This window comes from Thunnus maccoyii, chromosome 4, assembly GCF_910596095.1.
Source record: "Thunnus maccoyii chromosome 4, fThuMac1.1, whole genome shotgun sequence".
Taxonomy (NCBI): Eukaryota; Metazoa; Chordata; class Actinopteri; order Scombriformes; family Scombridae; genus Thunnus; species Thunnus maccoyii.
The window spans coordinates 12,320,060-12,337,961 of record NC_056536.1 but is presented as its reverse complement, the minus strand read 5'-3'; the positions used below and the strand labels follow the sequence as shown (position 1 = coordinate 12,337,961).

At 38.1% G+C, this 17,902-nt stretch overlaps 1 protein-coding gene across 1 annotated transcript; it reads right to left on the bottom strand.

Annotated features, from left to right (window-relative positions):
• Nucleotides 1-446: 446 nt before the first annotated feature.
• LOC121895009 (protein-glutamine gamma-glutamyltransferase 2-like) lies at nucleotides 447-17,887 on the bottom strand. Its single transcript, XM_042407776.1, has 15 exons — nucleotides 17,518-17,887; nucleotides 17,054-17,239; nucleotides 15,963-16,196; nucleotides 15,594-15,712; nucleotides 15,287-15,415; nucleotides 12,173-12,341; nucleotides 11,526-11,658; nucleotides 11,174-11,277; nucleotides 6,832-6,920; nucleotides 6,404-6,557; nucleotides 6,104-6,192; nucleotides 5,193-5,376; nucleotides 4,687-4,847; nucleotides 3,216-3,352; nucleotides 447-928 (listed from the first exon to the last, which is right to left on the bottom strand). The coding sequence occupies exons 1-15, from the start codon at nucleotides 17,525-17,527 to the stop codon at nucleotides 781-783; spliced, it is 2,046 nt and encodes a 681-aa protein (XP_042263710.1). The 5' UTR covers nucleotides 17,528-17,887; the 3' UTR covers nucleotides 447-780.
• Between the last annotated feature and the right edge of the window lie 15 nt (nucleotides 17,888-17,902).

Here is a 17,902-nt window from a genome sequence, read left to right as displayed (position 1 = left end):
ATCTGAAAAATGACGAGATACAAATACACGAAGCTTCTTTGTAAAGGCTCACAAGCCAACAAGTTTAGAAACCACTGGTTTATCTTAAACAATGCAGTGTAATTTATAAGCTTATCATTACTTCATTTAAAATTTTAATCTGAAATGTAGCGGAGTCTAAGTATCGATTAGCATAACATGAAACTACTCAAGCAAAGTACAAGTACCTTAAAATTGTACTTAAGTACAGTAGTTGAGTAAATGTACTTAGTTACATTCCACCACTGTCTCTAATATCACTTAAAATCATAAACACAAATGTCAGTAATATCAGCTGCTAATGGGAGACACTGTACCAGCCATGATGTGATGTGACCAGTAGGTGTCAATATTCATCCACTGAGTTTATTCTGACTCTGCATCGCTCTTTGGCCCACAAGACAACAAATTAACACCCAGCCTTAAAATGTTTTCTCCAAAATTTTATTTTCAATTAGCACACTGGATTTTTTCTGCATCACCAACAACAAAATGTTTCCTAAAAGGAGGCGAGGAAGCGCTGCTCCCTTAAACAATCTACTGGCAGCTTTAGTAGCAATGGCTTTATTGTCACATTTAGAATGAACCAAATTAAATGTGTTTATGACATTATCTTATTATATTGCAGCTATTACTCCTTTTGTAGCCTACTACAGAGGCAGTATAAAAATAGTAAGCGCATTTAAAAGAAATTCAGTACCTGCTAGTCCAAAGAACAACAATGTAAAAAAGCTTTCAGTGCTATTAGATTTCTGTACTGGCTCATTCGTTCACCATAACATTGACGAAGCTCTGGACGTCCCTCAGTTTGTCGCTATCAAAGTTCACCAGGAGCATGCTGGGGCCAGTAATGCTGGGACTGAGCTCAGCAGTGGCCTTGGCCTCCTGTTTTGGGCCCACTGTTCCAATCCTGCAAAAATGATACTCAACAGTCAGAGAGGAGGTTTCTGTTTTATGCTTATCTCTATTCTTACGTATACAGATATACAGTGGAAACCGCTTATATTGATCACTTTTGTCTGGGTCAAATTGATCACTATAAGCGGATGATTTTGTAATCGATTTTGTTTCTTTTTCTTAATTTCTCATGCAGATTACCATCTAATTGACGTTTTTATATTTATTACATGAATATAAAGTAATGAACCGGACAGCTTCGCTATTTATTGAATTTTATTGACTGTTTCAGAATACAGTACAGCTGTTTCAAATGCTCGTTTCGCTGCTGCATCTCGCTGACTCGTTTTTGACAGTTTGTCATAAGTTTCAAGTAGACTACGATTTTTATTGAGAGAAAACAACTTTTTCTCCCGTTGTGATGAAGGACTTGTTTGTTTGTGTATAATAGCAGTTTAGTCAATCAGTTGGGTAGTAGGATCAGCCAATCAACTCCCTTGTTGTAGTGGGTAGCAGGGATCGGCCACTCAGCGCCCTTGTTATAAGCAATGCAAACATTGCCGGTTGCTATGTTTTTTTTTTGGTCATAGTTGCCATGGAGAGCGGACTATTTATATTTATATTGTAAATAGTGGCCACTCACGAGCTATCCTCGAATGTGTGCGATCAGAAACATGTGGACAAAAAGTGGATCGTGTAACGTAACTTTCTGTGCCTTTGAGTTTATATTAGCGATGTAAAGATGTTCCGTTCAGATCAAAGCTATTAGCATAAAGTCCGCTAGCCACATGCTAACACTTGCTATAGTGATTGTAATCAGTGGCTGTTACTGCCATGGTGGAAATGTAATTGCTCACATGTTCAGATATTCGTACTCTGGCTGTACTGCTGTGCATGTTAGGATTAACAGTGATGTCATGATTATTATTGAAGCGCCTTATGACGGCGGTGGTCTCATGCTAAAGTGTACGTGGCTTTGTAATACAAGTGACTTACTAATCAGCAGTTTACCTCTAGGTTAAGTAGAGTTATGAGAGGTGCTGTTAGGATTTATTAGCATTAGCACTGCTTAATGATTCCTCTCTGCAGTGTTGCTGCCTGTGAGCTAATGTTGTTCGTTTATTCTTGTTTGTGGAACCACACACACCTGTATATACCTACCTGTTGGTATTAATAAACCATTGAAGAGAGCATCCTAGCATCCCTGCATTCTTGCCGATGCACCCCAGTGGTCACCTTCCCCCTAACTAGCTACAGTTACAGTTTGAGCTATCATCCTCCATTACACCCGTCATGATTTCACTGTGCACGCACAAACAGCCTCAGGTCACCAGTTGGCAGGTTGGCGGGTTGTGCGTTGTGCATTTAGGCTGCGGGAGAGGGGGCTGCAGGGGCGCCTCAGCGAAAAAGTTGAACCAGAATAAACTTTTGAAGAAAAGCAACCTGTAACGCTGTAAAACCCTGCCATGAGGGAAGACAAAAACAATGCTAAGAAAAGGGGAGGACATCTTTCTTCGTTTGATAACGTTAAAAGTAATGTTAGGCTTTGCTGACGGCTTCCTGACTTATTTTAAAAAAGTCAAGAGAGAGAGAGAGAGGCACTGGCCGAGCGAGCTAGAGAGTGCACGAGGAGAGCGAGTGGTGGTGGCGAGAAAGCTGGTGAATGAGAGGAATAAAACGTTATTTTCTGGTTGTTTCATGGCGGTTACAAATAAATATGCCCACAATCACGTCACTGAACCTTCACACACCTGCAGAGTTGCGCTGCAACGACTGATAATGGTGCCGCAGCCGCTAAATACACATCATATGTGTATTATGGGAGTAAGGAAAATATAATCACCGTAGTTTTATTTTTTCCCCCATATGTTTTCATGTATGAAAAGACCCAAAATGAACACTGTAAGCGGACTACTTGATTACCATAAGCAAATTATTTAAACAACATCTGTATAGGAATGATTATGTCCCGAGCTTTTTGATCCATATAAGCTGTTGATCACTGTAACTGTGATCTCTATAAGTGGTTTCCACTGTAAAATGTTTCAGTTTGTGCACATGTGCTGACATTATTGTATAAATGCCATTTTTAAGACATTCTTTACTGTGATTTTGGGTTTAGCAGTGAGTAACATTTTTTATTTGAAAAACAGAAATCATGAGCGACAGCTGTAAGGGACAGTTCACCATGAATTAATGTGTATATAAAAGAAGACAGACAAAACACGGTCATGTATAAAAGCTAAAACACATAATACACTTGTCCACTCATATCTCCTGCATCAACAGAGTTGACATACCTCAGTATTATGGGCTCCCAGTCAGTGAAGCCGTCCCCCTCCATGGTGAAGCTGCAGTCCTGCAGTGGCTCTGGTAAAGGGTTCAACAAGCTCAGCTCTGCCGTCATAGACTCATATAGTGTGGCTTCTCCCACCAGCTGCAGAGAGGGGGTCAGGTAGACAGGTTTCATGTAAGAGGTGGTATCATATGATTATTGATTGATTATGTCCTGGACAATTTAATAAATAATAATAAATAATAGATTACAATAATCAAATAATGTGAACATTACAAATACTAACACAGTTTGTTTTAACATAATATATATGCCTGAGTGAGCAATAAAAAATAGAGGAAAATTCAATGATTTCTAGTTGAATCCAAACTTTTCTGCGATGCTACCTCACTCGTGGTTCAAGGTTCAATATATTCATCCATTAACGCTGGACATTAAAGGCTCTAGATGACTCTATAGGAATACACTGAAGAGATCAACATTTATTTAAGAACTGAGGAATAGGCCTGAAAAGAGAAAGAAATAAGATGATTTATGGACCCGCAAGGATTCTGATACCAGATTTACAAAGATGAGTCTACAGCACCGGTTAAACAAGCTTCTATTTTATTTTAGTCTATGGACTTTACCTTAAAGTGACCAATGCATTTCAGCCAAATTATGTTCTTCAGGGGAAGTGAAAGAACCTAATAGACACGATAACAGTCATACTTAAAGCGCTGGTGGAAGTAATTACTGAATTACCATGCGATGACTTGTGAGCACAGTAGATCTCAAACCACAATGTGTTGGTTTCCTGTCACTCATAGCTGACATCTGGATTAAATGCCCATTAAGACTATCTTGACTGTGTGTTAAAGATGTGATTATGTATACTTTGTGTTAAGCTTGTCCTTTCATTGTAATGTGTGTACAGTCCTCTTATCTCTTGTAGGATTGGGAGGGGAATTGGTTTGGTACTCTGGTTGCCCTTTTTGTTTTTATTTATTTATTGTTCATTGTTTTTTTTCTTTTTTCCTCTCCCTTTTTTGCCCTGTGGTTATTTTGCTCTGATGGCGGAGTAAATGTAAATTTCACAGAGTCTGGAGCACTTTAATAAAAAAGATTAAAATACTCACAGGTGAACAATAACTTGAACACAAGGAGGAAGGAAATGATTTGACAGAATATTTGATCTCACTAATGTGATTTTGTATGTCTGTACTATGTTGATACAGAAAAGCAGGTTTTTGATCCATTAAAGTCATCAGAAAGTATTTTTAAATGTGATGAATAAGAGTGTATTTTGCTCTGAGGTTATGAGTGTGATTGTGTGTGCGAAGGCTGACTTGTTACTTAAGTTCTGTTTTGCACAGAATGTAAAAACTCCTTAAATACAATTTACTGATTTATTCACTCAGTTTGTTGTCCTACAGTGTAATAATAGAGAGTTTTTATCGCTCATGAACACATTTGTTCCACCTCTCCGTCCATACCTTGATTTTTATGACTGGCTCATCCAACACAATGGTCTTCTCAGCCTTGTGGTATTCATTGCTCTGCTTGTCGACGGTGATGGCTGACAGATGGATCAGCCTGTCAGAGGTGATCACTGACATATAACTGTCATACTTCAGTCTGAGGCACAGACGCCTCTCTGAAAAAACACACATATTATAAATCACATTAATTAGGTTATGACAACTATTTCAATGCAATTTCTGCATGAGAAAATGATTTTTGGAAGGTTGTGAACCAGGTTTCAACCAGCAAACATTGTAAGACAGTTGCATAACTAAATTTATAGAAATATTTCTGTGTTACAGTTGAATGAACTTGAGTCACTGACTTTGAATCTTTTGTAAGATGCAGATAAAAGTCTTGTTTCATAGAGGTACCTTCATGATTATATCCACTTGCAAACAATGTGGGGGTAATTTCTGTGCGAGCATCAAATTCAAAGCTAAGACACTGTGGTGTCTGTGATAAGATCAGAGCTAACCTTCTCCAGGGGGCACCTTCACTTTGTCTGAAGCGGATCCACATTTCTCTCCTAGTCTTCCGTTGTAGCTTACAGCTTTGGCAACAAACAGGAAGTTGCAGGTCTTTGTCTGCTTGCTGCTGTTTGTGAGGACAGCACAAACCTCAAAGTCTGAGCCCACAATCATGTTATCAGCAAGCTTGATCTGAAATGAGAATCATGAGATGATTCATTTAATTTATGGAGAATACAATAACAGAAATTCATTGTATTGTATTTCTAATAATGAGCATTTAGTTCTTAAGTTTGTTGAAAAGGATGATTCTGTGATTTTAGGAACAGTATATCTCAACTCTGTTGTAGAATTGGCAAAATTTGGCAAAAAATAATAATAATCAGAATATGCTCATAAAAGATTTTAGCTAATTCAACATATAAAGTGATAAAAGATTAATTGAGCCTCTGTCCATCCAACCATCTATGTAAAGGGGACATTTAATGAAACATTTATCCTCAACATAAACAAAGAAAACATACCGTTATGTTACACACAACTTAGCAGTATTTGACAACCTTGTGTGTGCTGTATGTCTGTCATACCCATGATGGTTATTTCAGCTTGTGACAGTTGTTTGTCTTTCTTTTGTCTGTTTTGCATATGTTGGAATTATTTGATATATTAAATATTTGTTCTGTTTTTTTGACCAGTGAACCTGCAAAATAGATGATTTCACCTCTTAGGAGCTGTGATGTTGTCTCATGTTGCTTTGAAAACTTAGATCATTTTGCTCATTGCCAGATCTGTTTAATATCTTTAACTGACCCAACTCTGCAGCAATGTTTTAATTAAGTTACTTCAGAGTTTTAGTTTCTTTCTATATATTTACATTATTTGCTGTATCCCCTGTATATCTATATATGAACAGAAAAACCTTGAGATGGAGCTCTGGCTCTTCTCCTTGCGGGCGTAGCTTGTTGTGGTGCTGAGCCTTCTCATACACCTGCCTCTCCTCCTTTGAACCTGAAAACCATCAGGATTACTGGTAAGTTCTTCAGCATTATAAACCTCCTGAGACAGACTCCTTCAAAACCATCATCATTTAGATTTAACAGACATGGAACTTGTGTGATTACATTTTAAAAATTGTGTTAGCTGAGGTCATCTGTGTATAATGTTTACAGTGATGTGTAACAGACAGTGTATGTGTGTGTGTGTGTGTGCATGGCAGTACCTTCAGGGTACTTGTACTCGTGTGTGATGTCGTGCCTCTCATTTGAGCCCACAGCTTTGGTGCTGATGAACTGTCCGACAGACTTTGTTGATCCTCTGATTTTGACCAATTGTCCATTTGACTTGCGCACAAAGTCCACAACATCTGCATTAACCTGAATCCACACACGACATGACATAACATCAGATAACACTAGACACATATATTATTACAACTATACAAATACATATGACAGAAATATTTTGTACACATACAGTACATGAACAAACACAGTATCTCTTAAATTACGTCTCAGAACACAAAATTGATCAGTCTCTGTGGATTAGCTTGGATCAGGTCTTGTCAATAAATGCAACTTCTATGGAGTTTATGAAGTCCAGCTTACATTTGTGCATTTTTTCACACTAAAAAATCAAGCAAAAACCCACCTCAGCGAAAATAAAGGGAGCATCGTACTTCTTGGTCAGCTCCCCTTCCTTGATAGCCCTCAGTGAGGCCGGTCCACAACAGTAAACACCTGACAGCATCACACACCCAGAAACAGTGAATTTCATTGAGTTTCAGACACACAACATCTGGATTCAGGCCACAACTGAACTGAACTTAACTAAACCGCCCCTTCCAATTATTTTTGGTGTTTGGTATAACACTTTATAACACTTCAAGAGAGCATGGACAGGACTAAGTTTGTAGTAAAAATAAAACTGTTGCTTTATACTGTGTCATGGAATCAAGAGGAGTCATGAATATACCAAACGCAAGATGTCACATGCATAACCATACACCAAACCTGTGACTACTGTCAGAAGTTGAAACTAACCCCTGGGTAAAGAACCAGTCAAAGTCCCCTGGAGACCACCAGGAACCAGGGGCACTGCTGGAGCCTTGGTACACAGAAATGAGCACCCCATCCCTGGGTGAAGAACCAGACCAAGGTCCCTTGGAGACCTCCAGGAACCAGGGGCTGGGAGCCTAAGTCCCACTGGAGGCCTCCAGGAACCCACTGAAGCCTTGGTACCCCAGACTTAAGAACTCCGCCCTGGGTAAAAAAACAGACCAAGGTCCCCTGAGAGCTCCAGGAGCACCAGACAAACCTTGGGAGCCCTCCTGGAGCTCCAGGGAACCAGGGGCTGGGATCCTAAGTCCTACCTGGAGACCTCCAAGAACCAGGGACACTACTGGAGGTTTTGTACCCAGGAATGAGCACCCTTTCCTTGGTAAATTTACAGAGCTCCAGTCAGAAGCATTACTGCAAAGAGCAATCAGCTAACTCATCCTGTGTCTGACTCAAATCTGGACTTTCTCTGTCTGACTGAAACATGGTTGAAACAAACAACTCCGGCAAGTGTGTTCACGGTGCCCGGACACCAATGTTTCAGAAGAGATAGACCTGATGAAAGAGGAGGAGGGGTGCTTCTTTATGTGAGAGACATCAAATGTGAACGTGTGGTCTATAATGCAAGTAACACGTTAGAATATGTTGGGATAAAGATAATATTATCCCAACAAATGTCTTTTAACATCATAGGTATCTATAGGCTCCCTTCTGCAGATGACACTTTCTATGATCAACTCACAGAAGTCTTGAAAGAGTGCAATCTCAACAAAGAATTATTGTTTATGGGTGATTTTAATGTGAACTGGGAGGATAAAACTAAGAGGAAAAAACTAAAAATGATCACAGAGAAATTCCAACTAGAACAACTAGTAAAAGGCCCAACTAGGACTGCAAAATGCTCTAGTACACAAATAGATCTGATATTTACTAACAAACCAGAAAGAATAATTAAAAGTTATAATTGAATCACTGGCTTATCAGATCATAACCTTACCCTGTGTGCAAGAAAACTGACTAAAAGTAGATTTAAGACCACCGCAACTAAGACAATGATCCTTCAATCCATACCCAGAGCTAAGCAAGAAGAATTTACCAATGAAATTAACAGCTTGAACTGGGATGATGTACTTTCCTCTGATGATCAAGACTATGGCTATGATACTTTTACTCACAGAATCAACTCTGTGAGGGAAAGATTTACTGTGAGGATACAGATGAAATCTAAAAATAAAAACAATTTACTGTGGTTTAATGAAAATTTGTGGAAACTAATGAAATCTAGAGATGCTGCACTAAGGAAGGCAATTAAAACTAGAAGAGACACCGACATGCTGATTTATAAAGGTTTAAGGAACAAAGTTATCCATGAGCTAAGAGAAGCTAAATCTCGTTTTTATCTCAATATTTTGAATGAGGCAGAAGGCAACAGTAAATTGATCTGGAAAAATATCAATAATCTCACAAGGAGGGACCCAAAATTTTTAGGAGATTTTAAACTCAAAGTACAGGGAAAGTTAATTGAAGATCATCTTACTGTTGCTTCTGTCTTTTAATATTTTTTTTTCTTGAGTCTGTAAATGAGTTAGGAAAAAAATTTACGAAAAGGAAACTGGATATTGTTCCTTTGGATGCTACACGCCAGGTTTTCGAGCTGGTAGAAACTAATGAGTTACAAGTAAATAAAATCATCAGCTCCTTAAAAAGCTCCAAAAGTAGAGATGCTCTCCAATTTGACACGTTTGTCAAATCACACAAAGATATTTTAACTCCCCCTATTGCTCATTTAATTAACTTGTCTTTTAAACACAGCTCCTTTCCTGATGACTGGAAACGTGTCATTGTCACGCCTATTTTTAAATCTGGAGACCGCCTTGAAGCCAGTAACTACAGACCAATAAGTATACTGCCAGTACTCTCAAAGGTTGCTGAGAAAGTTGTCATTAAACAACTGACAACATTTCTTAATACAAGCAATTTTGGTCTACATTGTATGCAATTTGGCTTTATTCCACTGAAACAGCTACCTTGCACTTAATAGAGAAAATCAAATCAAGACTTGATAAAGGAGGAGTAGTTGGTGCTGTATTTTTAGATCTGCGCAAAGCATTCGACACAGTCAATCATGATCTTTTAATATCAAAACTCCCTAAATTTAACTTCTCATCTAGAGCACTGGCATGGATGTCTTCATATTTATCTAATAGGATACAATGTGTTAGAGTTGGTGACACAATGTCCAGTAACATGAAGTGCACAATGGGTATTCCACAAGGGTCAGTGTTAGGTCCCCTATTATTTAACCTATATATTAATGATCTCCCTCAACAGTGTCATGATGCAGAGCTACAAATGTATGCAGATGACACCGTTGTGTACACACATGCAAAAACAACTGAGTTAGCTGCATCACATGTTGGGGGCAGGCTGGAGAAACAACCATAAAACCTCTTGAGTCCTTATTAAAACAAACTCTAAAAACTCTGGACAAAAAGCCAATGCATTCCCACCACTGTAGGGTACTTGAGAAATACAATTTACTGAGCTTTGACAATTTTAGATTATTCTCAAATTTGTGCCTAGTTTATAAAATTAAATGGTTTGGCCCCTCCTCCACTATATATTTTTGTGTACACTCGTTCAGTAACTTCTATTAGATCCTCCAGAATATCCTCTATACAAGATTGTATCATACCATTTCATCGCACTGCATTTGGGCAGTCAGCTTTCAGCGTAAAAGCCACCACTCAGTGGAATGCCCTGCCTGATTATATGAAGAACTGTAGTTCTATCAATGCATTCAAGGCCAAATTAAAAAATCAACTAAAGATGAATCAGCTGTGTGACTTCTGAGCCTAGTTTACATTATTAATTTTTAATTGACATTGTGGGTGTATGTGATGTGCTGTTGTGTGTAGCTTTGTATTTTGTATGGTGTGTTCTTTGGGGTTTTGTTTTTTTTTTTTTTTTTGCTTTGTACTGTTTGTCGTTGTGCTGTTGTATGTTTTGATTATAATGGACTACGGATGCAAATTAGCTTCAAGCTAACTCCGGTGCAGTGCATCATTTATGCTTAATACTGCACACTGTCCTGTTCAATAAATCAAACCTATGTACATAAGTACTAGTGGTCAGTATGTCATTACAAGGTTGAGGGGTTAGGCGCAAAATACACCAGATGGGACAGTACCAGTTTTAAGCGGTGGCACAAGTACTATTGGTCAGTACAAAGTTACAAGGTTAAGGTTAGGTAAAAACTCACCAGACGGAATGGTTAGGTTTAGGGTTAAGGTTGCTGGGAACGGATGTCTTAAGTCATAATTAACATAGGCATAAACTATCAAAGCTGAAATTACAAGATTTACCCTAAGCCAAAACTCACTGGACAGAATGGAAAGGTCCCAGCCAAAGGATGACAGAAAAGTAAGAATTAAAAATCTTGTAGGAACGTAATTACAAGATTTCTCACTTTTGCACAATAGCGCCACCGGGGCTTCAAATGGGGGTACTGCGCCCTTCCCGGGCCCTAACCTATACATTTTCGTAAGGTCAGCTAGTAATTGGTCATTACTAGCTGACCTTTCAAACTCCCATTCAAAGTCAATGGGAGTGGTACGTATTGTCAAGGACTGCGTACCCTTTGCAGCTGGCGACTTTCACATTTTTCCCCATTTTCCTAAGACCGGACACATTTAGAAATTTTAATGTAGGATTTGCTCTCTTGTGCTTACAGCTTTACCCTCCATAGAATCTAACCAGTGTGGTTAAACAGTGTGCCTTGGCATTAGAGTTGTGTTTCATGAGGTGTTTAGATTATTTTGTCTGGCTTCTGTAGCTGTTCTGCCTTGGCAGCATGAAAAAACTCATCTCACAGACCATTTAGGACATACCCACTGAAAGAATAAAGGACAAACTACATTAAAATCAAAGTTCACCTTCACTTTTCTCTTGTGGGGTTGGGTCATTGGTCTGCCAACCATCAAATTCCTTTCCTAAGTCTGGACGAGTCATCCAGCTATCCAACCAAACATGGAAGTTCCTGGAAAAATATGAGTAAAATAAATAATAATGACAATAATAATAATAATAATAATAATAATAATAATAATAATAATAAACAACATGACCATTTTGCTTCAATCTGCAAATTAATGTAAAAAAAAAACAATGTTCATTCGATCATGCATCAATAGTGGAAGATATAGTGAGAGAGAATGTAAAAAAAACATGTGTTGTACTGTGTTTGCACATGTATCTACCAGATAATAATCCCTACCATACACTCACCATATCGAATCACCTCCAGGAATTCTCTCACCATCTTCATCATACAGGTTTTCTATCATCAGGTTGGCGTTAGAATCGTGAGCTGATTCAAAGTTACTAACCACTCGACACGGGATGCCCAGGGCACGGGACACTGGAGGAGGGAGGAGAGCAACTCTTCAGCACACCAGCTTACTAAAGCATATGTTTGAGATAACGTCTTTCATCAAAGATAAACAATAAAGACAGCACATAAAAATGTCACGAGGTGGCTAGGTAGATGGCTACAAAGCTGTGAGATTAAATTCTAAATTGAGAATTTTGATAAAAAGGCTGGATTGTGTAACAGTGGAGGTGGGATGGAGGAAATGCAGCAGAAATCAGGACTGTTGGTATTGTATGGTACCAAAGGGGTGCATTTATTTAAGAAATTGCTTCTATGTTACCTCAGGAGTTGGTTTATTGAATCCTTTTAAAGTTTAACAAACACATTGTAATATGACAATATACCATGTGAATTCTATAAGACACAATAACTCACTGCACTCCAACATGTGCATCAAAAAAAACCCTCAAAATGTATGGATTGATAATTTAGTCAATAATTTAAGAATAAAATGAAATTGCTGTCTGAATCAAAGCAAGACTCTCTCATACTGTGGTCCAACCTGTGCACCCAACAGCAGCAAAGACCCAACACTGGCCGTAGCGGACGGGGCCACTTTCTGCCCACTGGCGCAGAATGTCCCTGCTGCCGATCCACTGGCCTGGACGAACCCCGTCTGTAACCTCTCCCCAATTTCCAACCACCACACCGTGGTCATCATTACTGTTGATCTGAGGGCACAGACAGAGACCAGACAAGAGAGAAAGACGGCATAAACAGGGAAGCGGATGATGTTCATTTTCATTTTGCCACAGTCTGCTGAGTGATATGCACATATCAAATCAATATGTGCATGGTTTGTGTTAAGTGTTTTTTCATTGAATGTTCTAAACTCCACAGGGCTGTTAAGTCAAAAGTCTTCTAAATGATGCTGACATTTTAAACACATTTATATTGAATAAACTGTATAAAGTCAGACCTCACTTTCATCAAGCTCTCGGAGGTACAGGAAAAATGAAAGAACAAGATTTGGTTAGAAATATAATGGGGAAACACTGAGCTGTTGTTTTTGCTATTCTTCTATAATATACCTCAACATCTCTTAATGGCTCATTATCCTTATTTTCCAAATCAGATTTGCTCCAGACATCCATCAGTATTACAAGACACAAGCCTAGCCATGTCAGATTATGAATACGTAGAAGAAGAACTGAGTAGTTAACAGTATCAAGACCAGCAGTTGATGTCAGGAAAGTAAAAAAAGGTACTAAAGTTGTGACTATGAAAAGTGCATGTGGAGAAATATACAGTAATATAAAACAGGGATTGAGAAGATTACGGGAGACAGAGACTGTAAAATTTCCCTGATGAACTACATATATTTCTTCAAATGGAGGGGAAACTAAAAAGAAGTACTGTTTCAAACAGTTTTCTTTAAAATGTGAACAATGAAAGAGTCTATCATGGATAGAATAGGTTTCCTTAAAGGATATTAATTAGTAAAGATAGGTCAAAGCACCTTAGATGTTATAGTTTATAATCAGTGTGTTAAATTGTGAGAGAAAGTGAAGGAAGATAACATGTTTGTCATGTTGGCTTTGTGTGAGTGCTTTTCCAAATATGTCGAATATCCCTTAACATAGACCTAGTGCATGATCCTGTCCTTGTTATCAACATTGTCTGGGAACATACCTGGCTTTGATTTATTGTATAGTGGCACTGAATCATGACACCCAGTGGAAATAGCCCTGAATTTCTCTTTAAGCTATTTTTGACTTGCAGCAGGAATAACATGCTGACAAACTTTAAATTATTTGTTTATTAGTCTGCTTATAGGGTCATAATAACTAAAGCTAATAACTAGATACAACATAGTTTGTAGATTACCTTGTTTAAAGGCAAAATACTATAGAAAACCTTTACAAATACTTATTTCAGACACATCCTTTGTATTTTTGGGCGTGAATGCATTTGGTACAAGGCTGGTACAATACAAGACTCTCAGATGGTCTAACAATTCATTTATTACTACGTCTAATGACACTCACGGGAAATTTAATCATGACAATAACTTATGTGGTGTTGGTGTTGAATAGAAATATTTGCATAACTGGTCAAGTTTTAGCTTGGAATGAGGGCCACACAATTAGTTTTAAAAAAAGGAGAGAGGTTACCCTGCAGGACAATAAAATACTCTGAATATAAACTAGAAAATGCAATTTCTGTAGAAATTCTCATTGGAAAAAGACAGACATGCTATGTACTGAGCTAACATGTCACACAGCAATGCCAGGCCAGATTCTGGTGTTTACTCTGTCAATTGCATGAAATTGACAAAAAAGCAGTTCAGTTCAGCTCAGCAAACAGATTGACATCATTGCATCCTTCAACTCTACTGAGCTCTGCCCTAAGCGGGACTCAAACTCAGTCTTTGGATCTAAAAGGACTTGAGTGGTGACATGAACTTAAACCACTGGACTACTCACACATGATCTGTAGAAATGGAAAAGATGTATTTAATAAGAATAGCAATCCACATTTTAGGTAATAATGTTAATGTAAGCTAAAGAGGAATTGACTTATGTAATGCAACTTTGTACATGAGAGCAATATTATGTGGAGCACTGCAGTGAGCAGGTATCAAACACACAACCTTGTCATCTAAGGTGAAGCTGATCAGAGAACAGTGTTCTAAACCACTGAGCCAACAGACATTCACAAAAATTTGAGGAAAAAATCTCCATTTTGATGATGAAAATGTATTTGTCTCAAACTAGAGCTTGAGGCCCAGAGATTTGTACATCATTAGTGAAAGCAAGACTAGTTTAACATGAGGATGAATAATATGTGTAAAAAGTGTTTGAAGGAAGAGAGAATCTGTAAGTTTAAGAAATCGGAGTGAGAGGAGACACACATCCTGCAGACTGTATTGCAGTCAATGAGAACATGACAGGGACTCTCTATCAATTAAGGTTCGGATCTCAAAAACTATAAGTCCTATGTGAAATGTATTTACATTGTGAGAGAGAGGAAGCTTGTGGCAACATACTGAGGCAAGATATGTGCGTGAGGAGTTAAAATTGTGGGAGTGACAGCAGTTTAGAAAAACATTTCTGGCCTAAAAATATCTGTGCTCTCCACTGTGCCTGATCACATGACACACTGGTGAGACCTGAAAAAGTCTGCAAAACCCCTGACTTTGGGCTTAAATTGCTGAAAAACTACAAAAGATATCACTAAACAATCTGATAACTTTGAAAGTTCAAAGTTTTGTGAACATTTTACAGTTTGAATGGCGTCTGTACAATAAGAGACTTGTAGTTGAGTGTCAAAGTGACCAAGGTTCCAACTCAGTTGGACAGTTCATCCCATAGACTGCCATTATAAATTTTAATGTTTTAAAAAATTATATAAAATCGCTGGAACATGTTACATTTCAGAAAAATACAAGCACACATCTGCTGAATGAGTTGCACAGATTGACAGTTGAATGGTTTTTAGCACAAAGTATGAAGCAGTTGAAACGACGGAATAAGAATAAAGAGTGAGAAGAACAATGTGTGATTGTTGAAAGCAATCACACATTGAGCAAACAGATTTCTGGGGCACCATAGTAATTTCTGCCTGAATTGCCAAAAAAGGGCTCATCACAGGGTGATTAAATGCACAGACCTACCATGGCACTCAGCACTCTGGTCACATAGATGGGATTTCTCCTGGCAGAGCAGTCCTGGTCAGCATCAGACACAAATTTAGGGTTTTTATCCAGGATCTTCAGACAGATATCCAATATTCCTGGTCCAAACTTAAAACAGAAGGTCAATTATTAACTGAATTAACTTAATGGGTTAATAAATGTAACTGGATATTAAAATAGTGTCATGTTTATTGCTCTTTTCAGGTTACAGTGAAGAACCTTTTAGAGATTATGTCTACAGTTCACTGAACTTTATTGAATTAATGTACTTTTTAAATTTGTGTACCTGTCCGAAGTTCCAGGGTGTCCCTTTGATGTTTTTATACGTTCCTCTGAAGACCTGCCCATGTTGTGCTAAGACATACTCCGTCCTCTCTTTCTCATTGCGCATGTAAACAGCATCTCCTGTGAGTCAGTAGAGTCAAAGCAACAATGTGTTCAGACCAGTGTAATAGCATACTGCATTAATACCTCACATCTGACAGCATTTGGCAGATGTTTTAGATATTTAGTTTTGCAAATTAAAAACAATGATCATGAAGAAGACAGGAATACAAGCTGCAGGCAGAGCACAACAAGTTTAACACAAAGTGAAATTCCAGTTCAACCCAAAACACAAATAAAACATAAAAAAAACGATATATTCTGTACTCACTGGGGCACCAAGCATTAAAAAGCAGGGTGAATTGTCCTAAACTGGTCTTCTGCCCCTCCTGGTCCACAGTCAGAGAATAGAGCCCTATTGGGGCATTGGGGGAGGAATTGATAGTCACAGACACTGTGTTTCCAGAGGGATCATTAGTGGCAGAGGCGCTCCACTCAGTGTCCACCGTGGAGTCATGGAGTCCAAAGCAAACCTTCGTGCCAGATTCTTTTCTGGGTCGTGGACCTGGAGAGAGAAAGACATGTATGAGCACTGAATCTCTGAGCACTGAAAAGTAATTAAGTACATTTACTCAAGTACTGTACTTAAGTACAATTTTGAGGTACTTGTACTTTACTTGAATATTTGACAGCTTTAGTTATTCTTCATATTAGTTTTTCATATCCTTCCTGTCCAGTGAAAACCATGTATATCCAAATTTGGTGATTCTGAATTAGAATTTTTCTGATAAACTAAAGGATTAAATGTTCATTTATTGGTTGAGAAAATTATCCTACTTCTTCAGCTAAATAAACTATTTTAAACCCCACTTGGATTAGCTGGAAAACAGTTGTTTTTCTGAGCTTGTTGACTTTTTAGAGATACGTGGTTATCATAGGACAGCAACATTACAAACATATGATTGTCTTATAGAATATGATGCATTACTGTAGATTAAACTAACCAACAGTATATAAAGTAGCTACAATTAGCACAATCTTAGATAACTATAGCAGTAATATGTACATGAATGCAAAAACATCATATATAATAGTAAAACACTGACGGAGCAATTTCTGCATAGTGTCTACTTTTACTTTTGATACTTTAGTAAATTTTGTCGATAATACTTAAATACTTTTACTTAAGTAAGGTTTTGAATACAGGACGTTTATTTGTAGTGGAGTATTTTCACAGTGTGGTATTAGTACTTTTACTTAAGGACCTGCATACTTCGTCCACCTCTGTCGAAACTAGAGAAACTAATCTTTGTGCACACACTGGTGATTTACTCATGCATGCATGCTGCTGGAAAGATCTTCTCTCTCAACCACATACTGTACATATTTGTGAACCTAATCACTGGTTAACAGGAAACATACCAGTTTCAACAATCAGCGTGAAGCTTGTTTCACTTGGTTTGAACTTTTTGCTTCCAGCTTTCAGATGTAAACTGATGTTGAAGGGCTGTCCCCTTCTGACAATCAAACGCTCCTCTTTACACAGCTCCGTATGATGGCTGCTGTTGTTGCTCTTAATGTTCAGATCATAGCGCTCGATGTCCAAGACTGTGTAGAGATGGAAAGACAGATTGATGACCTGATAATTTGATGACTAATAAATTTGATCACCTGTTCAAAGTTTCCTCACAGATGATAAATCACAAGAAATCATCAGCAAGACATTGTTCAGTGTTGATATAGTGTTACTCCATGTTCTGGATCTGAGATATCTAATGTCATCCTGCTCATCACATTTCACACGACTCTCAATCTGCTACATAGTCAAAGCACTCTGACACTGTGAAGTACCACAGAGAAACTACATCTTCAGTTGTAGATAATACCTTGACTCATGTCTGCAGTGAAGTTCTTGTCCCTCGATGTCTGTGTGCAAAGTCTTCAAAGACACTTGAGTTGCAGCCTGTGCTCATTGATCAATGACCCTGCAGTGTAACAGCTCCGGAGGAATTTGTAGCCTGTGAAATCTGATCAGAACGCCCCCATCCTACGATTTCTTCCTTTAAATTCTTCAATTTCACCATGACCTGAAAGCTATTGTGAAATATCTCTACTGAAAACAAAAGCTTTCTATACAAAAAGCAAGTCATTTTTCATACGTTAACAAAATCTTAGTCATTTTTCTGTTGAATTCGTTTTGCGTCACAAATTACACCACAATGTAACGCAATACTAACACAATGTTTACATGCACCAGATGCTTTAAAGCAA

Bases quoted from the DNA above. Each gene is read 5' to 3' on its own strand.
- LOC121895009 (XM_042407776.1), bottom strand. The intron at 15,713-15,962 runs GTGAGTACAGAA...ACTGACTCACAG, and splicing joins TTTTAATGCTTGGTGCCCCA to GAGATGCTGTTTACATGCGC. The intron at 6,921-11,173 runs GTGAACTTTGAT...TGATGCTGTCAG, and splicing joins CCCACAAGAGAAAAGTGAAG to GTGTTTACTGTTGTGGACCG.